The sequence below is a fragment of the Synchiropus splendidus genome, chromosome 1, assembly GCF_027744825.2.
Source record: "Synchiropus splendidus isolate RoL2022-P1 chromosome 1, RoL_Sspl_1.0, whole genome shotgun sequence".
Classification (NCBI taxonomy): Eukaryota; Metazoa; Chordata; class Actinopteri; order Syngnathiformes; family Callionymidae; genus Synchiropus; species Synchiropus splendidus.
Window position 1 is genome coordinate 10,457,056 of NC_071334.1, and position 25,725 is coordinate 10,482,780.

Here is a 25,725-nt window from a genome sequence, read left to right on the forward strand (position 1 = left end):
TGTTCTAGCACCACACCAGACTAATTCAAACGAAATCTCGCACTGGACTCTCGCGATACTTTCCTCCGCTACGACCCGCTGCCTCGGCTCCAGCCCCGCCACATTGAGTACACTCGGGAGTACAAATGTGCGCTGGCGCCGCGGACCCCGACTAGGTTTTTCTGGAGCATACTGGAAGGACTTGAGCTATGACGACGCTTGAATGTGATCCAGCCTTCGGTTGCTGAGGATTAGAAACAATAGAAGCAGATTTCTCCTGAAAGGGAACACTTGAGCCTGCCCCAGTTTGACAGAGCCACCGTGTGGGAATGGCAGCTCCCCGGCCGATTAAAGGCATCCTCAAAAACAAAAACTGCGCGGCAAGTGTCAAACCTCTCCCCGATGACGTTCAAGGGGAGAATCCGGAGCAGATTCCCGGACTGTCGGAGGATGACCAGCAGTAAGTTCTCTGGCTGTCCTACTTTGATGTTAGCTGGCTAACAGTTGCTAGCTTCTCAGCTGCCTCTTCCACGTTGAAGAAACTTTCACACAAGTTAAATGTCCATGCGAATCGAATACGTCCGGGATATATTTCCGTTCACATTCCACGGAATGTTGCCAAAAACCCTTCGCTATTCGGAGTCGGTTTTGTCTATCTCCTACCGTAGCACGTTACAATGACTCAACCAATACAATAGGTGTTGTTTCCATGAATAGCCAAGCAGCGAACTGACTTATTCGTAATCAACCTTTAAATGCTAAACATTGACTTATTATTGGTCAATGAAGTTGGTTACACCCCCCATTGATTTCTTCTTTGATGACCGTATTAGGCGACAACTGTCAGCAATTCTGCTCACATAGGGTTCTATTTACATTCAGACAAAACAGTGGCAATATGTCATGAAGACATGATGTGCAAGGAGTAACTATGTATTAGTCCAAGTTTTACCACGACTGTATTATCTTTGTAGCGCACAGTTGGTCCATGGTATTTATTTTGATGTTTGAGTTATTTCATGTTTTTATTTTGATTTCTTCACATATCACTTGTTTTTCATCATACGCCTTTCAGACCAAGGTTCAACAAAAACCTCTTTTTGCTACCTAAGTTTAAATGCTGGTTCAGACGGAACAGGAGTTGAACTTGAAGAACATGGGATTTTGTTGCTTTGGTTTTACTATCATGCACACTTTCTGATAATAATAATGTTAATACTGTGAGCATCAACTACCAATCAAGCTGTTTCTCTTAGCAGTAGATAGATGCCTGCTCCTCCTTTTGGAGGATTTCCAAGCACGTCCATTTAAGGAGACAATATTACCATCTCATAGCCACCTGGGTTGGTTCTGCCTTTGCACTGACTTGTGATCGTCTGAAATTCCTCCAGTCAAGACCGACTCAAATGGGGAAGCAGTTGTATTTCGATTTATTTTTACAATATTGCAATTGGAATTCAGCATGCTTTTTTGGGAGTGGGATGGAATTGTTTATGCAACAGAAGCAATACATTGCTCTATTGTGTGACCAAGAGGATACAATTCACATATAAACACTTCTTCCCAGTAGCCAAGCAATATATGATCATGAAATGAGATGAATTGATTCATACAATAATTTGAATTACAAATCTTTATTGAACTGTAAAAAGAAAGACCTTCAATCACTGTAGAATATTGACTGCAAGCCTTGTAAACATGTGCATCTGTAACTGGTGTTGTGGGATGCCACGTTTTCTCCAGTGGTCTCGCGGAGCTTGCTTCAGCGCTGTGGCAAACTTTTGGTAGGCTGCAATCTGAAAAACGCAATACGCTTTTGCTGAGTCATAATAAATCAAGTTGAATTGTTGAGACCTTCTGAAATGGCAGGTTTTACCCTCACTGACATTGCCACCGCATCCTTGTGCAAGCTTGAAGCAAATAATAAATTGAAACAGAGATGAATAAATAAATTCAGGGAGGGTTTTTTTATGATTCCTGTGAAAGTTGTATGTTTCACCTTCCTATAAAGCCACAGTCTATACACTAGGCAGCAGCTTGACACCAACCCAGGTTGGAGTTTAGCTTGAGGAAAACATGGGCTTCATTGAACCTGTTCTGTGTGCGTCTGGAGTCTTCTCCCTGTGCTTGCACTCAGGTTTCCTCCCTTAATAGGTGGCCAAAAGCTTTGACTTAATGTTATTTTATGAAAAGGCCAACATGTAAAATGGAGATAATATACTTTGTCATTGTGAACGCTTTCAGCACAAGCAGCTGTTGTGATTGCATTTTTTTAAACAATGAAACAGCGATAAAGTGGAGCTTAATCTGGATATTTGCTCTAGTTCCAATCCAAGTTCCTTTGCGTTGGATGTTGATTAAACACGCTATATGTCAACCACTCTGGAACAGCAGCTGTCCAGTTCTTAATCAGTCACACTTAACATTTTAATACTTACTTAATCCACTGATCCTGATTTGTGGATCACCACGGTTAAATAATGCCAAAAAAGTGCCATTATTTTCTGGCACTAAATTATATTCAAGCATCGGGTTCCTTTATATTACGACCATGTCTTCAGTTTTTTTTTTAGCTTTGTAGCCGTCTTTTTATGTTTCAAAAGCAGGCAGCCACAGATTAACAGAAATGTCCTTGGTCTTAATTTGAGGCTCATCTTTGAGCAACCCACGATCATTGCATTGTTGCGCCTTCTTTGAATACGTTTTGTCTGTTGAACAGTTTCTAAATCTATTGCAGCTAATATTAAGTCAAATTTTAGAGCTGTGCTGTGGAAATTAGGCCAGTGAGGGATGAAAGTTAAAGTCCCTTCCCAGCTGTGAATCAACCTTTTTCTGCGCTGCTCCTAAAATAGCTCCTCTTTGAGTGACAGGAAAGTAAGGACAAAACAAGTTTAATCTTAGTCTTGTGTGCGGGAGTACTAACATAATACACTCACCTATGAAAAAAAAAAAAGTAAACGTGAACACCACCCTTCCTAAATTTTTCTGATGCACTGAAAAAATAACTTGCTCCCAAATGGCACAAAGTTGCATATGATGACTTCTACTGAGGGTGTGTCAACGTTTACACTTGTATAACCAGGTAACGGTAAGCCAAAAGGTTCTTTGAAACTTAAAGGTCCCTTAATAAAGGTCAATGGATTGAAATAAGTTTGTAGTTGAAATAAAGCATTTAAGACAAATCCGAAACCTAAACATCCCACAATCTTGAGGGCTTTGAAAACAATCAGTCAGTCACCATTATTCAGTGGACAGTGATGCTTGAGCATTACTCCCAGTCATGGATAATTGATGTCAACTTCCATGAAACTTAATCTCTCTTTTACTGACTGGAGTGTTGGCGTGGCTCAGTTGTGAAACCGCTGCTGGTGGTGAATCTCATCCTGTTACGTAAGCAAAGGTCATTAGATGCCACCTGAAGAGAGTGTCACTGCCAATGTTATATAATATGTGTATAATATTTGTGTAACTGGGATTTATATTTGCAACTGTTAGACTATGTCAGTGACCTAAAGGTCACAGAAGTATGCAAGCATCCGTGCAACATTGACCGATAACCAGTCTGAACATTTGCTATTCCTGAATGACACAATTGCTTTAAATGGTGACCCACCAGAATGACTATTATTATAGTTTAATAACCCTGAACTGAAGAGCAAAGTCCCCACAGTAAAGAGCATTTTGTATTGTCTCTCATGTCTGTTTTCTTCGCTAACGGTTCTTCATATTTCTGACAAAACAAGTTCCTTCCCCATCTTATTTAGTCACAGTCAAACTTTCTGAAACACACACAAAGAAGAAGATGAGTTCCGCACATTTCCAAGTAAAAGTGAGGGGAGCTTTCATTTTCCAGATTTTCTGGGCCAATGAGTGGGTGCTCTGCTGCAACAAACATTCTGAAATATGTGTGATTCTTATACTTGCACTACATTTGTATATTCCACCAAGTGTATGGTCTGTGAGTTGTTTCCAAAACCGTGCAAACAGTGAAATAAAACTGCAATTAACCCCCTGTTTTTTTTACATTACGATTTGTAAGACAACACAATATACCAGCTTGAAATGCGCAGAATTATTTAGGTGTGACTGTGAATGTTTCCATCTCATTATACCCCAATATTGCTGTTTTCGGTTTATGACGAAAGGGGCCGCAATCTGTCATAGATTGCCAAAGTTGGGTGCTTGAGGAACAACTGTTGTTTGCACATAAATAGATGTCAAATATAGGTCAGCAAAAGTTGTCTTCAGCTACACAAATGTCATATATTCGGTCATCTACAAGTCTAGAAGCTGGCTATGGATTTACCGAAGCAACTCTCTGTCAACAAAAGTCACAATGGCACATGTATTTCAAAAGTATAATTTACAGACGGCATCTGTAACCCCAGCAGTAAGAGCGTTTTACTGGGTTATATCAACTGATTTACTAGGCAAATATTACATTAGATTGGATGTCCTTTATTATGACTTTGATTTTAAGCTTAGGCGACGTCATTCTCTGGTGTCTGCTTAATGTGGCTTTACTGTTCCGTCTACTGTTTCAAAAGGAAAGTCTGCTGCTATTGGAGATTGAGTTCTTGGCCCTAAGAGCTGGACACTCTCCTCGCTTGCCTGTGACCAGGCTACCTGATAGCGTGGCCCAGCGCTCACTGATGACTCACTCTATTTAATGAGCCTTTTTTGTGGCTAGACCTAAGGCTTGAGTTGACATTGTCATGCTATCTTTGTATGTGCTTCTGAGGTGCAGTAGAATTCACTGCGATGAGGATTGGAGGACAGGGATGGGGCGCCCTGCAAGTGTTGGTCTTTGGTGCTTTGACTGGCTTTGTGGCACTTTAGCTAAGAGAGCTATTTTTCTTTTTGTTGTGTTAAACAACAATGCTTATAATTTTATATAAATAATTTTTAATATCTCATATCAATTCTGAACTTTCTGGTACAGCTATTCCCAATATAGTTGAGTTTGTCTTTTAGTTCCAAGCTGAGTTTTTAAAAACTCTGTCTGATTACCGTTCATGTCGCTGGTTTTGTGCAATTTAGAAACACTCCTGCATGAGTTGAATGAATCATTTATAGCTAAAAGACGCTTGGAAGTGGCCTCTTGAAATAATCTGTGCCAAAGACATCTTGGGACCTATTTGTCTCTGACATCAAAATAGCCATCAAAGTGAAAAGTGGGACTGGTTCATGTCAAAGCCTTTTCCGGTAACTGTTGATTCATTCAGCTGTAGCTATTGTTTCTCACTGCTTTGTCTCGTTCACAGGAAGAAATCCCAGAAGTGGGATGAGATGAACATCTTGGCCACGTACCATCCAGCAGACAAAGACTACGGCATGATGAAGATTGATGAGCCCAGCACCCCCTACAACAGGTTTCATTACCTTTGTTAATTCCACTGCCAGTAGTACCTGGTCCCAACTTCATTTTTTTTTTACACGAAATTAAATGTGAGAAATGATCTACTGGTTTGTTAGCAAACAGCGTCTTTTTGCCAGTAGTTTTCACTTTGGTCTCGCCTAGAATTGTATTCTGTAAATAAAACTGACTTCAGCTGCATTTTTCTGTTTAGGTCTCTCGACTTCCAAAACAAACTTAAGTTAGGATTGTAGTAAATGTGATTTTTAAAACCAAGGTAAAATTGAATTGGTAAGAACCTCACAATATAGATACTTTTAATATTTATATGTGATAATTATCTCAGGTAATGATTTTTCGTCTCTTAAACCCCCCACATGTCATCCTTTTGTCTTCAATGATGGTGTTAGCTGCATTACAAGTTAAGATTTGTTCAGTTTTTTGTTATGGTTATCTGTAATTATGTAGTTGTAGTAGTTAACTGACAGTCTTCATGTACTTTGCTTTTTCAAGTTATGTGTAATACTGCATTTAACCTTCTGTATTTAAAAACCAAAATAAATGAAATCAGATGGTTGACTTAATTTGTTCTTTCACGTTTTAGTTAGTTTTGTTTAATACTTTATTTTTGACTTTGTAGAATATATTTCACAAAATTGCGATGTATCATGGTATGCCAACTTTACTTTACAAGTCAAAGTTTTGTCATGCCAAACTGCACAATGCAAAACTCAACAAAGGTTATGCTTCATCCTCATTGAAAACATGAGGACAAAGGCTCTTTTAATTACTAACAGCGTAAAAATGATTCATGTTTTACAACCTTGCTAAAAATGATTAAAAAAAAAATATATATATATATATATATATTGGGAGATTAAATGTACATATTATATTAGAGGTCAAAGATATATTGCAATTTCAAAAGGAGCACTTTCTTCTCCCATTGTGGAGCAGAACTGCAATGTTGACCTTGTCCTTCATCTTGAATTGTAATCTTTTTTTTCCCTTTTTTTCTCTCTTAAGAATGGTTGGTGATGAGGATGATGAAGGAGCACTCAGTGATTCAGATGCCAACGCGCTCCCAGCAGACGACCTGGCTTCAAAGTAAGACTTCATTTTATCGAGAAGAAGATGGAAAGGGATAGGGGATGATCTTGTTATTAAATAAGACAGAGAGGAGAGGAAGCTGAAGGAATGGTAAACAGATTTGTAGTTGATATTATAACCATGAGTGCTTCAGCTAAAGTAACACCCGAACACCGTAATGCAAGGTCAGACGTAATGCCTCTGTTTCACATTTTTGATTGCACAAAACTTGTCTTTTATAATGTAGTAATTTTTTGTTAGTTTTTTTTTTTAGCTTTGCCATAATCTTCTATTATTTTTACTGTAAGTTATTTTGAGCTAAAGCATCGTTGCAAACTGCAGTCACAGCTGGCAGGACATTCAATTCCAGACTGCACTACTGTCACTTTGCGTTAGGCTTCATGTTATTAATGAGTAAGGAGTAGAATAAATTTTCACTCTCGTTGATAAGAGTGCACTTTGAGTACTCAGCAGTTTTTATGTGAAGTCCCTCACCTGGATTCCAGTCTCACACCCTTCACAGTAGTCATAAACACGCTGCTCCCAGGATTAATAAATGTTAAGTATGGAGGCAGCAAGGAAACCTTTTATTGAGGAAATAAATGAAGCTCAGAGAAGAACATCAGAGAAGAACTTCATTTGAGTCCAGTTGTGAGTGTTTCCTGTCCTGTTTCACTTGTTCAGTGAAGTGAAGAAAAGACTGTATAGATTGATGCACATTGAATGAGCCAGCTATAACACAGGTGTTTGATATTAAATAATCCATCATGGCGTGTGGCTCCATTCCGGTCAGTGACGGAAACACGAGTCTGGTGTCATGGATGCCATCTGCTGCAGATTCTGGTGACTGACCTTTGGAACACAAGCTGCAACATTTTAACCTCATTTCAACATCATTCGTTAAATGCTCCTCTGCGACGTATCATGGCTTACATTCAGAAGCCGATCGAAAATCATGGTCAATGACATTTGATTGAACTTGTACGGAATGCGAAGCTGATTAATTGCAAAAATGAGAACAATGACATGTTAAGTACTTCCCAAAAAGGCTCTTAATCTTCATCAGCACCGTATTACTGTTTTTCCTAATCTGGGAAATTGCACTAATACATCACAGCAGTGCAATGTCTTTCAATTATATAAAGTATATTATGCAACATTAACTACTCTGTTACTCTGGATCGGCTTAATCTCCAAATTAAAAGCCTCAAGTATCAAAGAGAAGAGAAAAGGAAATTATTTGTGTTCTTCAAATGCAACTACCTTCAGAGAACTGGATCTGATCGTGATGTAAATGTTGGCAACATGGCAATATATTTTAGTCGGCGTGATGAGAACGTAGCAATAGAAGACAGGAATTTCAAATTAGTAATGTGTGCATGTATCAGGCACTTGCACAGACATTTTCGGGCTGGTGCTCGAGCCAGAAAAAAATGGGGTTTTAAGTAGAATTGATGAGAGAATGCCTTTTTTTCCCCTCAAGAATTTAGAAATGAAAACAAAAATGGGCCCCAGAGGGTGCAATTTCATTTCAGTTCATAGGGGGAAAAAAAGTTCAAGTTTCAATTTTAGAACCTGGTAAGAACTGAGATGATTACTGATGACTGAGATGAGCTGTTATACCTATCTGCAACAACAAACTTTCATCCATGGACCTTTATTATTGAGTCACACTGCTAATTGATGTGTGTGCAATGCCCAGTTGTTTTTCACTCGTTCGGTTGAGACTGAGCAACCTGGTGGTCTCACTGTCACAGCATGGAGTGAGACTGAAACAACGCCCCCAAAGTAGCCTTCTAATTGAAATACAATATTAATACACACATTTTTAAAAAGGAATAAACATTCAATAATGTTGCAACGTGCAACTTATATCGTCCTCTCAGGATTGACAACACAAGAAGTGCCTTGAGGCGGGGCTATGCGTGTTCTGTGCCCCTGTGTTTGGGGTGCTCGTACAGACGTGCTTGGGCCACAAAAGAAGCAGATTTTCAGTGTCTCTCTCCAGAGAGTGTTGGGACAGATTTCAAACATTGATGAGGGCTTTGATATATCCCTGCTGTCTTCCACTCCATCCACAGGAAAGAGTGAACATTTGAGGACGCGTTTGCCATATTTTCTCTGTATACTTTCAGCTGCTTCTTCTCAGCCTTAATAGGATGAGATAACACTTGAGTGATTCTCTTGTGAGGAAAGCAATACAGCACATAGGAAAATAAGAGATGCACAGGATGTAATAGTTTGATAGGGTGTCAGCTACATACAGACATATCAAGATACTAGTTGCGAGTAAGGAAGTACAGTTGCTGCGATAATTCTCTCTTTAAAGATTCTGGCACTTCGCAAAGCATTAGATCCAGTCACTGCTCCTGTCCCAAGATGTGTTCTAGGTCTGGGTTGTGCTTATGTAAGAATTAAAACGGGGCCAATGGCTAGAAAAATCTAGTCTGCGTTCCCGCCTGCACATTCATTTGCTCCAGGCTAGTCAATTAGGTTGCATTGTTTGTCTACATGCTGAGTAACTCTCACCAATGACTCGAGCAGTGCTCTTATTTTCCTCCCCATACCACACTTCATTATGTTGCAATCATCCTCCCTGGTTATTTGACGCATCAAGCGGTGTATTTTTAAGCGGAAAGTCCAGTTCTTCAAGTGATTCAGGCCAGTTTATTGGAGAGCAGTGGCACAGTGAATGGGGTTTTCCCTTGAGGCAGCTCCACATATTCACCACGGTCCTTTCACCACTCAGCCGTAAACGTTACTCATGTTGTCCTGTGCAGTTAAAGCTCTTTGTGAGTGTGAGAGATGGGAGTAGTAACTGTTATTTCTGTCGGCTGTCTGACCTCCCCCAACTTGACACTCGACACATGTCTGAACACTTCTGTTCATTTTCCTTCAGTGGCTGTTCTTTTTTTCCTTTTTAAACTGTCCTCAAACTTTATTTGTACTCCCATTTACATTTGTTTTCTTGTCACTAAAGGCTCTTATTTATCTCTTGATCGTGAAATGAAAATTGCTGCGTGTCCAAACTAGTAGCATGATTTGGAATATTTACTACCTCAAAAGTGGGTCCCTTCACATCTGAATTGCCAAATGCTCTTTCTTTCTGAATTTCTGTTAAGCTTGTCGTGGGGAATTCCTTTGATGTGACGATAATTCTATCGTAATGGACCTAACTCAGTGGCCGAAAAACCATGGTGCTTAAAATAATCCTTCTTTTCTGCTCCTCAAGACTGATGGCTGCTGAGGGCTCAGATCCTCGTTTTATGAAAGAAGATGATGAAGAGGATAGCAGCGAGGAAGAGGAGGAGGAACTTACTCCTGAAGAACAAGGTAGAAGTCCAATAATGGGCTGAAGTATGTTTTCATGTCATTTAGCTGAGAGTTAACTTATCGACCACACATGTATCCAATTTTTTTTTTAGGGTTAGACAGCCAAAGCAGATTGTTACAACACTATACTGTTTTGCCTAATGTCAAGATGTCTGCATTATAAGGCAACAATACTAGTTGTTCAGAATATTTTGTAGATGAACAACAATAAAGTGAGAAATTGAATCCATATATCTTTTTTTTTGTTAAACATATCAAATGATACTCTTTCTGATAGCAGACGCCTATGTAGCAGATGAAAAATAGTCTTGTTGGGCCCAAAATGGCTGTTAAAATGGTAGACGCACACTGGACAAAGGCAGTTGAAGATGAACAAACGTTTGACACCGACAATGGTTTTTTAACAGTTCACAGTTCTTGTCTCTCCTGACCCTGCGGGCAAAGTCTTTTGAATTTATGATTTGATGGCTCTAACTGACAAAATAGTTTCCGACAATTGTCTTTATTGATTGCGACAAACGCCAGCACAACCCCTCACTTGTTGATCCTCCTTGTGCTACTTGGATGCAAATTCTCTTGAGTTACTTTTTTTTTTTTAGTCCTCTAATTAGCTTTTTATGCTGTGCATGTCGGGCAAAGCTGGATTTCTACCATTTGATCCTTGACTTGCCATTATCACCTTCTGAGAGTCAGACATAGAAGCAAATACTAATAAGATCATGTATTTCCAGGAATGGTACTCGTATCTCTTTCTAATGACTGGACGTCACAGTGAAAGTGTTGCTACTATGTTGGCCTAATTTAATGTGACATGTGACGTTTTTAAAGTAATATTTTCTGTCTTTCAATTTCAGTCACGTTGTATCCAAATCTTTATTGGAACAAGGAGCGTTCCCTAATTGTACCTCATGTCACCACATTCATTGTCCTCATTTGAAGTAGGTCTGTCCTGGAGAGGTCTGCTATTTATAAGCCATTTGTTACAGCTGTGCTCTAGCAAGTCAATTTGAGCCTTCAATTTGAGTTTGACCACTTAAGATGGACAATGTTTGACACATTCATGTGGTCATTTCTTTCTCTACGCAGCCAAAAAGAAGCATTTCCAAATGATGAGGAAGATGCACTACAACGAGGGACTCAACATCAAACTGGCCCGACAGCTCATCGCCAGCGAGCTCCAAGAAGAGGAAGAGGAGGAGGAGGAAGATGATGACGTAGATGAAGAGATGAGGGAAGACATGGAGGAGTCGGAGGAGATCAGCGTTGACCTGCCACAAGAAGGTAAATCGCTGAAGGGGATCATGTACACGCATGCAATGTAAGGGCAACAGAGTTCAAAGGTCTTTCCTACATCGACTTGCTTGTAGGCAGTTCTCTATTGAAGTGTTTCGCATTCATTTCTATTGAAGCAAGAAGTAGATAGTAATTTTGATGATTTGAAATGTGAAGAAGAAGATGACCTTTGATGACCTTGAAGCCCTGTCAGGTTTATCTGTCTAGGTAATTAATAACATTTGGTGGATAGTAGAAAATGTGGTCACACTTCAGATTGGGGAACCTACTGTATATTACTGTGAATGAAATGCTCATTTGTACATGTATTAGCCTGTAATTAATCATTATAAATTACTTTTTTGTGTTGTTCAGCCTGACTACTCTTAACCAGGAATGGATTCCAAAATTCCACGCTAGACAGCATCTTACTTAGTGATTATTGATCATTAATAAGCGGGTTGTTTATTTGTATTCCTTAATCTAGAGTGTTTATTTTCGATGAAACAATGTTCATAATTGATGTTTGAGGCAGGGAAAAATGTTGGTCATGGTCACACACATGAATATGTGATGCTGTACTTCATTTCCCTGTGTGTATCCTGTGCAGGTGAATCCCTGGACTCGTAGATGAAGCCTGTCAGACCCAAGCAGACGATGGCGATTTCACTGTTGAGACAAATTGCAGACTCCGCTTCACCGCCCTCAGAACAAATCTACCACAATACCAGAGTCGCTCTATTGCCTCCTGAGAGCAGCGTCACACACAAACAGAACACAAGTGAATCGTCTTTCTCTCATCCTTTGGTTGCCAAGAAAAGCCCCTCCCTGCTACATCGCCACAGAGGCGGGTCTCAATCATACGTGACTGTGAAGGGTTTACTGCCTTTTTTAATGACACAGTGAAGGAACCAGGACTTCCGTCTGGCTGCACAGAGCCAATGTGTCAGGACTCCATGGCCCGGAGAGAAGCATATCAGAGATTTAGTGAGGGGTCTTTTTTTGTGAGAAAACAACTGGGTTTCACACTTTTAACTTTGTTCATTAGTAAATTATGTTAATTACTTTAAAATACTGTTTGTATTCTCTGTGCTCATCTATGACCTGCTTCATACCGGAACATAATTATTTAATTTATGCAGATTATGGCTTCACTTAACTAAAATATTTAAGTATATAATGATCTCTTGTTATGAACATAAGTTAAGTTTAACTTCAGACAAGCTATTCCGGCATCGCTGAATGGTATTAACAGCACACAGAACAGCTCAGTCCAGCGAACTGTTATTTGGATTAATATTGAAAAGGAAGCATGATGAATTTCTGATTGTGGTTTTCTCTTTTTTTTTTTTTTTTTTTTTTTTTACACAAGATTCCCAAGATGTTTCAAATGTAAGGCATTCTTGAAATGTAAAATAAACTAAGTTTGAGATATTGGTCTAAGTAATATTAATGTTTGATTAGAATGGCATTTTTTGAATTCTACTTCCTGGAATTAACTACACATTTTCTCACATTTTTATGACACCGAAATGTCTTGGACAGAAACATTGTTGATGCTACTGATCAATGACTTTGCTTGAATACAGGAACTTTGTGAAATTGACCACTGGCTCTTTTCCTGTTCAGATTTCGTTCAAGTGATGTAGTTGACTGACTTTTTTTCTTTTTTTTTCTCTCTTGAGTGACTTGGGGTTTGCTGATGTATGTAGCACCTTTTGTATTGTGATTTCATGTTTTGTTTGTGATCATTTCTGTTGAATGAATTATGGAAAAATGTCACCATGCCTTTTGTTCAAACCGACCCTGCTTAAATCCAACCTCATAATTCCCCATCTCATTATTACACTTGGAAATATCATTGTTATAATAACAAAAAACAGATAGGAAACCAATGCCTGCATGTGTGATTGAGTGAAGAAAAAGGTGGCTTCTTTGATAATAAAAAAAGTTGCTTAAAGTGTATCTGACCAGTTAAGGGGGTTATTACACGTCATTGTGCCTCATGTATTTGTCACGTTGAGCTGGTGCGCTTCAGGGTTTTTTTTGTCCATCACTGATTGTTTTGTGCTGATGAATTTGCACGATGTCAAGACTGTAATTAACTTTATAATTCCAGTTTGCATGTTCATCATCCGATTGTGCACATTCTGTTTTTATGTGTCCCATAATTAAAGAGAACTCTAAGATTTCTTGTCCAGTATTTGTTCTCCATTTCTGTGAACCCTGTGCCTGATGTTTCATTTATGAAAGACAGTTTTTCAGGAGGCAATGTTGCCGGTAGTTTATGCGAATATAATCGGTGGTTTTAGGTCGGAAACTTTACTTTTGTTGCTTCAACATTAAATGTTAAATTCTGTCTCGCCACTTGATGTCGCTGTAGGGTTCAGAATCTAATCTGCAACTTCCTACAGTAATTGGATGAAGTCACTATCGCTCCTGTCAGGATTATTCTGCTTATTTACCCTGCCACATTACAACTAAACAAACATTTATTTATCCCCAGAAAGTCGTTTAAATGGCGCTGTCGTTGGACTCTGTTAAATATCAACACGTGTATTATTTTCTTAGTTTTGTCATAGTCCTGTTGTGTATTTAAAACTTAAAAACTTGTATTTATGACTTGGTCATTAAACCAAACTGGAGGTTAAAGTGAGGAAGCTGTTCGCCTCGATCCGTCAACGCTGATCAGTCCTCTGGGTTGGGGAAACCTGTCAACTGACGCGAAGATCGTTTCAAAGTAAACAGATGGTTCACTCGCGCCGCGCTTCTTCTCAATGGGAGATATTGATTTACTATAATTCGAACGTATATGGGACGTAAACTTCAGTTATGACATGTTTAATGTCACACATATGTGGATAGCGTTCCCCCTTCCATCCCAAGAGAAAACTACAAGCCGTAAAGGCTCTCCAGGCGCGAGCTTCACTCTCCACACACGATCTTTGTGGTCGAGTGTGTATCTGCTGAAGAAAAGCTGCTGGCTGCCATGACCGAGCGACCGGACGACACTCTCCGTTTCCGCCACTGACCCTCTGTCTCCCGTGCACTTTTTCCGTGTTTTGGCCACCGGTCACCGACGTGTTCGCCGTGTATGGTCGCATTCCCGAGTTTTTCCCTCACTATCGACTGTCCTCCGGGGCTAGCTGGCTAGCAGCGGAGCAGCTGGTCGGACAGAGGTACAGTAGCGTTAGCAAACCAGCTAATTAGTCTGGATTACTGACCCAAATCCAAACTGGTGCTGGGCTCGGTTCGCGACATGAAGATCACGGTGGATTTCGAGGAGTGTTTGAAGGACTCTCCTCGCTTTAGGTGAGTCCCCGCGACTGTCCTCTTCTTCACTGTTTGTGTCGGTGAGAAAAATGGTGGACCACTATGGGCAAGATATTTAAGACATTTCTGAATAATTTTCCTGTCTCTCAGTTGTTAAAGTAGTGTGTGTAAACATATGGAGTCACGGTTGTGTGTAAAGTTTAAATTGTCTGCGACTGTCCGTGAGATTTCTAAACAATAAAAAACTTCTTACACTTCTTAAAAAAGGCGGGATTAGTGTAAAATCGTATCGTGTCGTCGAGTAAATATTCTTTCACCACTTGCTTGGAGACTGTCCCATCCAGGTGCTTCACCTGCGACTACAGGCTTCACTCGACTGGATGTTTGCCCCATTCAGATTGGATCTTTTCTCGCCCACAAAGTGGGAGCCTTCGCTCCTTTTAACAACCACAAAGAATGAATGGGCTTTCAGTCTTTCAAATGACCGTAGCAGCATTTTCACCTTCCCATGTCCAATTTTATTTTTTTCCTCATTCCTGATGTCCAGAAACAACGCGACTGTCTGATCATTCTCACGACCATTTGCTTCCCACTAACGCCTACTGTTGAGCTCATACTATTATTGAAGGAACTGTACATACTTTTTAATGTTCACTGTAAAAGCTAGTTAATACTTAAATATGTTCAACAAGATTGAGGGCTGACTAGTTCCAGCCCATGAATGACCAAAGGCAGTCAGACCATCAGAACTAGTCACCCGCCTTTAATCCCACTGAGGCTGACAGCTCCGACTCAAGAGTCATGGCCCATGCAGCTTTCTCTTGAAGTTCAGGTTTGATTCCTGATTTGTCATGCCACTAGCTAAACATAATGGGACTCATGTGGAACCATTTTTTCGTCAAAGTGAAACCAATCCAGATGATTTGTCCTGAAGCGATTCCATCTTCATGTCGCCAACAGAACTCATTGGCGTGATTCACTATCATGTAACTCAGAGTGCCTTCACAAGCTTTTATTTTCACTTTGCACTAACGTTGTTGCAGGAAAGCCACTCCTTGAGCTTCCATGGTATAATTCTTTATCGTGCGGTCAAACCTGCCTTCAGTATCTATGATCGTGAAGTTTGTTGGTAAGAGGTGGAATGTAATGAGCAGCAGTGCCCTTCTTTTCTAATGTTTTTTCCGATGTCAATACCCTGATACTGTAGCGTGATATTTTTGAGGTAAATTGTGAGCAGTCTGGCAGCATTGGTTCTCACACGAACCACAACCTACAAATAACCTTGATAATTATGACCTCTACTGTACTGGTGCTTCCTCTTGATAATTTTTAACTTTCCATGTGCTCACGCTCTTTCCCAGTCAAATGTTCTCCCCTTCCATTACTGTCCTTTTTAAATGGTGAAATAGATAAAAGCAGATCCACTGAAGTAGTGATATGTCCCTAGTTCAGGAATATAGATCCAGCATTTCATTACACAGTCAAAGGCTTCATCTTTAAGCTACATCTTGTGCATCAATGTATCAGATTAGTATGCTGTCACATCTTTATCCTTGTCTTTAGCGACCTCTGCCCTCTTGCAGAATCATCCCCTCCAGGTCACTCATGCCACCAGAGGCTTGAATTGAGTGGAGGGGTGAGGACTTTTCTACAATGTTTTCAAAGGGATTGTTTCCAGCTCTCATTTGTTTTGCTTGGAGAAAGAAGTGGTCAAATCTGGAGTGAGCGTTTTGACAATGCAGAATAGACACAGGCAAAGCAGCCGCTTCCACTCTCTCGACATCTGTTTCCATTTTGCCTCTTGCTTTCAACTTCATACTACAGCATAGTGAGAGGGTTGTTTTGAAGTGGTCATTTGCAACATCCCATATTTTAGTCGTCGTACTCACGTGTCCTCATTTTCGTTGATGAGTGGTTTTCTGTCTTGCAGTACACTTTTAGCCTTACTTCAAAACTTTCACAGAAAGTATTTATTTTTGGTAGGCGTGCACCAAATTGAACATTTAAAATGCTTGACTAAGTCTGAATAATACAGAATACTGTATGTCCAATGTGGCTAAGTTTTTTTTTTTCTATTTTATTGAAGGTTGCATAAAAAATTGAACACATTTTCATACGTGTTTGTCAAAGAAAGTTACTGTTTAGATTAGATTATAGATACATTTTATTTATATTTCAGACTTTGCTTGTCAAATATTGATAATAAGAAAATAACAACAAAAAAAAAACATTATATAAGAGGCTAATAATATGGATAGTAGGCTCTAGACAATTTCAACACTTGCAAACTGAAATTCTGATCTCTCTGATACTTTAAAAGAACTGAAAACTTCAACACTGTATGTAGATTTTGGATCACACTTTGCACTGTAAAGTCGCCATGATGACGGTCGGTTCTTAATACTTTGACAGAATTCAGTCAGAGGTCTCGTAGAGTTAATTTCACCTCCACAGTGCATTTTTATTTTTGAAAAGCACATTCTTTACGTCACATTTGATATGGATTCATACGTCCAATTTAAAGTGAAAATCACTTCTAGTTGTTCACTATTTGGCTTTGGTACCTCTTGGCCACCTTGTATTAATACAATAAATTGTATTAAGTTGACATATCAAACATGGCAGCTGCCATGGATAGGTTTTCCATTCGAAGATGAGTAATTTTTTTTTCCTTCTGAATTAGCTTAGTGGCTACGATATATTTTTACAGTTAAAATGCCTTCGTTTTCTGTGGTGTTCTTGAGATTTACTGTCCTTTATTAAAACAGACTTGTTGTATGATCTGTGTTACAGAATGAAGCCACACTGATGTTGGAAATCAAGATTATTATATTTAGAGAATTTCATTTTAAATACACATTGTCATTTGATGCATGGTATACTTCCATAATTTATTTGCGCTGTTTCACTGCATTTGTTTGATGACTGGTCTTGGACAACTGCTCTCATGAAATCGTTGAAACACAAGGCCAGGTTTCAGTTCTCACTGACAGCAGTTGAGTCAGCACATCGTCGGCTGCTAATTCAAAACCTGGAGCCTTGAACACAGTCGGCAGCGTCCCATGAGAGGCCTTGTGCACTTGCAACTCAGTGTGTTGCTGTTTTAATTCATTAGGATGTGGATCTTTTTTGTCATTATTTGCAAACCATTATCAACTGTTTGGGAAGCAACCCTGACAGTGCCTGGGCTATAAATAAAGTATCACTACCGAAGGCATATATGTGTGCAGTGTGCTCGTAATGAGGTGGCAGTCATTGGTGTTTGCCCCTACAATTAATTTGGTTTGCTAATCCTGAGAGTTGCGTGTTGGCTGATGCGTTTAAATAGTGGCTCACATAATCAGCCATTGCATTTACTTCATAAGTCAACTGCGGTTCCAGTGGCCTAGCTGCTTTTTGAAAACAGAATTGAAGCCAAACCATCATGGTATTTAATGTAAATTACTGCATATCATACATTGCTATTTAACTTTTTTTTAAATCAACTCTCAATCTGGCATTTTAACCCTTTTGTGTGAGTCCATTTTGTATATGCATATAAACAGCCATGAGTGGAGTAAAGCTCATCTGATTATTCACAGAGTCTCCAAATAAAGATAAAAACAGTCCATGCTATTTTGGTACAACCCACAGGTTCCTATGTTTGCAAGTAAAACCACAACTGTGCAGGTTTTTCTCAGATCATAGTCCAATAACCTCTAAGTAGAAATCAAATGATGTGTGCTAAATCTGAACTCTGTGATGACTGACTTTTATATGGAGTTTCTGCTACAAAAAAACAGGAAAAATACTGTAGATACACAATGTCATTCACTGTTTGGCCTCATAAAAAAGTAAGTGAATTTGAGAACGTAAGAGCCGATTGAATTTCCACCGCGCTTTCTTAGTCACGTATCTTTAGTCACTGACCTCATCTGTTTGATGACGGCTTGTCTTCATGTGGTGGCTTTACCACAGCAGGACGCCGCTCCCCCTTTCATATCACTCTCAATGCACTCTCTAACAATCACAGGATCTACGTCACGGCACTGAACTAAAACCATTCTTCACATTTCCATCCAGTCTGTTTGCTCATGTGTCTGTCACATGATGGTAGCGTTTAAATTGACACTGACAGAGAAATTGTTTCTACCCCTGGTAAAATCCATGAGTAAAACGCTGCAGAATCGTCTGCAGAATTTGAAGGACAATCTTCAAAGATGAAGTGTAATTCGGCGGATTAATGTGTCGCATCTATAAACAGGATTGGTCACAGTCATTTAAAGTAAGCCAGCTGTGGGCAGAAACGATTCAAAGGCTTTGTGGGTGAAAGCGTTGCAGGAAAATATAAATATAGATAATATGTGAAACCGATTCATCTTAAGCTGTTGAGACAGTTAATGCTGTAACATTTTTTAATTGATGTACATGACTTTATGTATGACAAGACCACTTATGGTTCATTTTAATGTTTTAAAAGCCAATGTTGTTGACCCACAAATATGTCAGAAAGATTGGTATATTTAAAAAAAAACTGTGAAACATGTTGCTGAACAAATCAACAATACCTGGTCAGCTGTTAATAATTTGTTTTCTCTAATGTCCTCTAAAATGTATAAATAAATCCATACGTTCCTCAGTCAACCTGACCTGCAGTAAGACCAGATAAACCAGCTAATCCCAGCGAGCCTGGTGTTAGAAAATGTCTTCCAGTCGAAAGTGGGGTAAAAAGCAAAGAGCAGATGGTGTCTAAGTATTTAGGCTTATTTCTCTCGTCTACGCTACAGACCCACCCACACACAGACGGAGTGAGGGTAATTTTGGCAGAAAGGATCCCAAACCCAGTACCTCAACCGGGTCTTTGCCAACAGCCACACTACATTTGCAATGTGGTCCTTGAATAACTGTCAGAGAACATGTTTTGTGTCTCATATCATTGAAGATGAAAACACTGAATGGTGGATTAAATCCTTTTCTGACTTGTCTTTTGACATCTAAAATTGACATTGCATTTTTCGGATCAACAAACCATTTAAAGCTTGTGACATGTAGAAACAAAGTGGTGCGGGTGAGGTGATATAAATAAGATGGCATTCGCATGACAAAAGTGCAGAGCTGTGGCGTGGTACTGAAGTGACTGCAGCATTCTAAATGGCTCACTTTTGCAACATTTGTGTTAAGTGACTAATGAAAACTGTTCATGCCCTTATTTGTGTCTTCATTCATGTCTTAATTATGTCATGTCTATTTTTAGCGGAGGTGGGTAGAGTCTGCAAAAATGCAAGTTTAAGGACTATTAGTTAAAAAGCCTGTGACTCAAGTAGAGGTTTTAATACACTAGAAGTGTGGCAAAGCCTTAGTGAAAAAAACTATACAAGTACTGAGTTACTTGTTTTTATTATGTGAGCCAGTGATGAGCTGATGTTTTTTTTTTTAAATACCTTGTTAGATCTAGCCAAGTTTTGGTTGGGAAGAATCAAACTGTTACAGTTTTGGTCTGTTGGCATATTTCAGCCAGGGAAACAAGGACCCAACGTGGGGCCAAGGGTGTTGGCCTTCTCAGACCATGAAGTAACCAGTTAGCCATGTCAGCCATCCTCGATCCACTGACAATGGTGACGCGATCATGTTGCTGATTCAGGGTTCATGAAATGGATTTCCGGTGATGAGCCACCATGAAACTGAAGTTCATCATACTAAGACTTCCAATAGCAGCATGCTGTAGTTGAATATGTCTTAATACAGGATTTTCAACAGACATATACTTGAGCAAAAGTTGGATGTCTTCATCAGGAAAGCTAATCTTTGAAGTATATTGCAAAAGTTCATCACATATTTGTTAAAGTGTCACTGTAAATGTTGTCTTGTAGCTTACCCAGAGATGTGGTGAGGACTGGTTCACCTTAAAGTGGATCTGGATTGTCGTTTTAATGATATTGTAATTTTCTGCTACACTTCAACTTGCATTATGTCTACATTCAACCATAAGTTGCCTCGCTAATTTAAAAGTTATGTCAGAAGGACTGCACTTAAGAGTTTTCCCACCCTTTGTTTGGCCGTTCACATGCAAGTAGCAGGATTGTTGTGTTTTGTTAAATTCTAGAAAGTACAGTTGTAACATAGAGACAGTCTGATATAATATGCTGTCCTCTTCATGAGACCAACTCTGAGTAGATTCCAAGGAGTGAACTCTGGAGCAGCGTATACAATGCTATTCCACTCTGTTCGGGTGAAACCTTCTAGCCTTGTCCGGTCTGTCTTTGATAGATGAGTGGAATGAGTAGAAGTTGTGGGAGAAGTTTCACATTGTTTAAAATGTATTTGGTGGGCCTTTGCTGATTTATTTTCCGCATAATCACGGGTCATTTTTGTCACAGTGACGTTAGTGTGTGCACTTCTGTCATGCTACCAGATAAACCAGAGATGTTCAAGGACACTTTCATGCTCCAAACAGTTCATACACTGTTGCCTGACAGAACTTAACCAGAACCTTGCTTTTAGGACCTACCGTACATACGGGTTTCAACATTATGTTGGATACACTGTTTTAGCCACAGATTAGATACCACCACTTGATGTTATGACTTACTGCTTAACTGAGTTCCGTTGGACTAGTGAATCTAAAAATGGAGCTTCTGCGTTCACCTATATTCTAAACCAATGCTACCATAGAGATAAATAGGGTCAGAGAAGGCAATGTTCTGCCTTCTTCAACTGTTGTCTGGCTCTTGTTCTTGTCTTTATTAGATTTAAGAGTTGAATTTAATAGACCCAAATGATTCAAGACAAAATTTGCTTCCGTGCTATGCAGTAACTGTCAAGGGCTTGTGCAAAAGATGTGGACTTTTATAGCATGCTCTTTTAGTATTTTAGTTCCTTTTGGTTAATTTTGCTGTATACAAAACAAATTTGCCCTATAGTTAAAAGAAACAAGTCACTAAACATGCAAGAATGATTTTGTCACATAGTCCCTCATGAGTTTGATGGTAGTGTTTCCTAAAGAATTGCTGACTTGTTCTATATATTTTATACAGACTATTGAAAACTGAGTTGATGTAATTTTGGGGAAAGTAGCTGGCCTTTGTGCAAAGCAGTTGGCATTATCTTTCAGCATTTCCCTTCAGGGGTACGACAGGAAGTCAGCCATAACCTGGCTGCATCCTCCCCAGTCACACCTGTCTTCTTCAGTGATATCAATTTAATTGGTTGTATTCCTCTTGTTCTTTTTCTCTTTCCATTGTGTCCTACACTGCCTCTCCATGGGCAAAATTTGACCGACAATTGTGTGACCTTTGTGGTAGGAATACGTCCTGTTTCTGAGCAGTGTTGGAAACTGGGCTTTAAGCTCTTTATCAAGCAAATTGCATTTCATTAAATGAGTTATTATTTGCGTTTTGACTCAGTACAGATATAACCCATAATTTTTCATTGTGTTTCTTTCAAATAAAGCAGTGAAAGAAGCTACATTTTATGACTTCAGCTTGAGAATGATGTTTAGCACTTAGCAGGATTTAGTGTTTGGTCAGGAGCTTAAGAAGCTCGGCTGCATTGAGGACAGAATTAAGTACATCCACATTTTTGTGTACACCCAAGCTGCGTTTAATCACTTCCTTTTCAACTATGTTTAGAATCTGTTGTAACGACACATTTAAGGATCATCTCTTGCTCTGCAGTAGTTGGGATGCTCCAAAATGTAAACATTTCTGAAAATCACTTGTTTTCAGTCCCTTTGTCTTGTATTCTGTTGCATAATATTCCTCATTTTTTCAGACATCGTCAAACAATGGGGAATGTCCCAGTTTTTCTTCATTTCCCAATCATTGCATATTTATAGCAGATTAACCATGTTTTTTCGCACTGAAACATCTCTTGTTGAAACACCATAATTCTTCTGTTTTTCCTGGGTAGTCACCAGATGTTTGTGTCGGTCCGTGTGGGCCCATATGGAAGCTAAACAGCTGGAGGGGGTTTGTCGGATGTTGAGTCTTGTGATGTCACGATAAACTCTACTTAAAGGGATATGGAGACATAACAGTTTATCACCCAAACATATCGATCAACAGATTTGTTATATTGTATAGTGACCATTGTCTGACTCCATGAGATGGGTAATTCTGCTATTTTTGATATGTTATGTTGATATGTTTGATGTGTTTGTGTATTAAAAAGATCTATTTTGCAAACATTTGATTTAACAAAAGTGCCCAACTTAAATCACTTTTCATATACCTTTAAATGCTATACATTCTATAATGGATACACAAACCAATGCCTGCTCATGGAAGCTGTTATAAGCTGTCACTTGACTCTTGTGTTTGTTTTCCTACTATTGGTGCTGTGACCAAAGTCTAGTGCCTTTGTCTTCTGATTAGATGTGCAATTAAGAAGATATGATGTGTGATGTAATATGTTCTATACAGTTCAGATAAGGACTGTAGTGTGCATGGCCCAGTAGCTGATTTAAAAAAGTAACTACACCACCTTTAGCAACAGTCTCACAGCAGCCAGCTAATGAAATGTTATTTTATATACCTTCTGTATGCTATTGATAGTCATTTAAAACAGTTTTTAATTATTATATGCTAACAAACAACATCTCATATCTGCGTTACAGCAGCCCGTGTTGATCTATATTTTACCGATCGTTGACAGTACTTTCAAACATTATTGACTCTGATTTGTGTTTTTCTCTCTTCAGGGCGACCATAGAGGAAGTGGAGGGGGATGTGTGTGAACTGGAGTCCAAGCTCGACAAAGTGAGTACCGCCCATTAAAAACCACTTGTTCTCGTGGAAGCTAATCCTGTTTGTGGGAAGCACAGGTTTCCACTTCACATTAATGTGCCTTGCTGCTTGATCAGAGAGATATATATTAATAATAATGATACTTAGTCCCACATATGTTTGACTGATGAGATTAGTTCCCAGTTATAATCTGGTACTTGTACAGCAACTCAAGCACCTGTCTAGCACACTACAAACACCAGCAATTGCAGATTCATTCTTTCCACACCTTACGTCCTATAAACATCTCTGGAAGTTCCCACTGCACTAGTTGTGTTTTCCAGTTGGTTATAGGTTTTTCATTCTTAGCAACCAACAACTGGAAAAGTAAATGATTGCACTCGTCACTGTGTGTTGGTGGACTGAACTGTGTTAAATTAGGATGCTACTCTTTTCTGACGAGGCTTTGTGGTGCTGAGTGTTCACAAGCCGAAGGAAAAGTCTCCCTTTTGGCAGCTCCGCTTTTCATTGTTCTTGGACCTCCAGAGTCCCACCCTTGTCTTTACTCCACCTACTGTGACTCAGCCTCTTCCCTTCTGCTTAAAGAGGAAGGATCTGCTGTGAATGTGCGTGAGATCTCAACCTGCTTGGAAACATTCAAGGTCGCACATGAACAGCAAACAACAAAATAGAGAAAACCGATTTTGTCATTCCATTTTAGTCAGGTTTGGTTTAGGCTAGATAAAAGGAGTACACGTTTACTTGTGTCCAACAATATAAGTGTATGATTATTCAGAAACATGGCTGTACTGGTGTTGGTGTTGGAATTAAGACGTGAGTTGAGGATTTTAGCTGCACAGCTTTTGTGTCATCTGCTCCGTGGGCGTACATGGAAATCTTCCAGGGATTGCAAGTGGATGTATTTACATAACCTGAAGTGATATTTGCCTTCTGTGAGTCATGTTTGGCATCATCTTTGAGTGCGTGACTTATTAAATACATAAGCGTCCTGTTAATTTGTCGCTCTTAGTTGAATGGTGTTTCTGTTTTCTTCTCCCTGTAGTTGGTGAAGCTGTGTATAGGCATGATTGATGCTGGAAAAGCTTACAACGCAGCCAACAGACAGTTTGTAAACGGGATCCGAGAGCTCGCCCAGCAGTCCACTGAAGATGAGGTCATCGAGGTAAAAAAAAAAATACTACCTTTGTTATGGAGATACTTGTATAAATAACTCGGCGTCACATGATAAACATTCATTTGTTTGAAACACAGATCAATATAACAAGTTGTTCTAAGCTCTAGAGACTGTCATCCTATTTATTTCTTCCACGTGGATGAACCACTTTTCACAAAATTAACATTGTAGTAACATGCTGCAGCTCAATGGTCTCAAACCAACCTCCAGAAGGACACCCTGCATCCCTTTTGTGGTTCAGTCTAAGACGTCTGCTTCTTCTTCATCCGTCCCAAAATATATTCTTTCCAATGTATTGTACAATTAGATGGACAGTCATTGTTTGAATGAGACTGACTTTAGATTTTTACCATGCCTCTTGCTGGTTCCATTAAAAAAATGGTGCCTCGTTTTTTTTCTGGTGCACAGAAAATGTTTCCCTTTAATTTTTCTTTAAATTGAACACTTGTTCGTGTAATTGAATAGAAGCAAACTCGCTACATCTATTTGTCTTCATTGGGGTCATCTATAGGTTATTGTTTCACTTGAATTAATTGAGTAGATGCTAATTTTTAAAAAATTTCTTTTGTGTGGGTCTTGGTTTCCAGGGAGAAATCTGCAAAAGTCTGTCGACGTCTCAAAAATATAGTTTCGACCAAGATAATGGCATTAGGTGCACCCCAAGTCACATGCTCTTGTTGTCTTGTGAAATAAAATGAATAAAAATGAATAAATGGAAAGGCAAGAGCTTCCTGTCTGCCCTACTTAATTTTAGGATCTGAATCATCTCAGGAACACTTCTGAAGGTGTTACAGTGTTACAGGGTTTTTCAAACACACTGAAATGTGCAAGTTGTTTCGTTTTCCTCACTCATTAAACCTTTTTGCTTGAGTGATTTGACTAAATTATTATCACTCTTGTGTAACACAAACAGAGCCTGCTCTGATTCATGTCTGTCCTCCTCTACTTCCTCCGCAGTCGAGTCTGACAAAATTTGCTGAAAGCCTGCAGGAGATGATCAACTATCACACGGTATGCTCCTCCTCGCCGTGTGAAACCGGATGTCGTCTGTATGTTTTTTTTTAATTTCCAGTCGACAGCTGGGTGATCATAAAACTCAGCTGGAAAGGCCAGACCTCTGGCAGCTGGTAGGAACCACAGGCAATCTTGGAAAGTAGGACCATATAAACGAGAGTTCTGAAGGTTAAGCTCGTGTGTAAAAGATGTTGTAAAGGGTTGAATTTAGTATTTCAAATATGTCCAATGTTAAAAAGTACATTTGAGCTATCAACAAATTTCAACTTCATAGTTAAGAATTAGGTTTCTTACTGAGGTTAGTCATGTGTAAATAACTTGGTAAATCATCATACAAATGCTTTCAGAAAGGCTAAGAATTCATAACAAGGCTTTACATCTTTCATGTATATTCACCTTCAGGTAAAACTGTGGTAATGTAACGCAATGCAAACTCATTTCTACTTTTACGCGATCGCTCATAAATTAAACAATTAATTCTGTACTCATTGGACTACTAGAGTACTTCTAAA

General features: G+C 39.2%; 2 protein-coding genes across 12 annotated transcripts in view; both read left to right on the plus strand.

The window, feature by feature from the left end:
* The first annotated feature begins 82 nt into the window (after positions 1–82).
* On the plus strand, positions 83–13,218 carry ppp1r2 (protein phosphatase 1, regulatory (inhibitor) subunit 2). The gene is made up of 6 exons (XM_053859829.1): positions 83–439; positions 5,244–5,351; positions 6,362–6,442; positions 9,657–9,757; positions 10,844–11,038; positions 11,640–13,218. The coding sequence occupies exons 1-6, from the start codon at positions 309–311 to the stop codon at positions 11,657–11,659; spliced, it is 636 nt and encodes a 211-aa protein (XP_053715804.1). The 5' UTR covers positions 83–308; the 3' UTR covers positions 11,660–13,218.
* A 769-nt stretch (positions 13,219–13,987) lies between these two features.
* Positions 13,988–25,725, plus strand: part of LOC128762134 (arf-GAP with coiled-coil, ANK repeat and PH domain-containing protein 2-like) — a 28,897-nt gene continuing 17,159 nt past the window's right edge. For 10 of the 11 annotated variants that reach the window (XM_053870058.1, XM_053870077.1, XM_053870047.1 and 7 more), the window contains exons 1-4: positions 13,988–14,341; positions 22,980–23,037; positions 24,068–24,187; positions 25,157–25,210. In XM_053870058.1, the coding sequence (XP_053726033.1) occupies positions 14,289–14,341; positions 22,980–23,037; positions 24,068–24,187; positions 25,157–25,210 (285 nt within the window). In that variant the 5' untranslated portion in view covers positions 13,988–14,288. Of the gene's footprint in view, positions 14,342–22,979; positions 23,038–24,067; positions 24,188–25,156; positions 25,211–25,725 lie in introns of those variants that run through there. The other variant, XM_053870145.1, reaches the window with a different exon arrangement.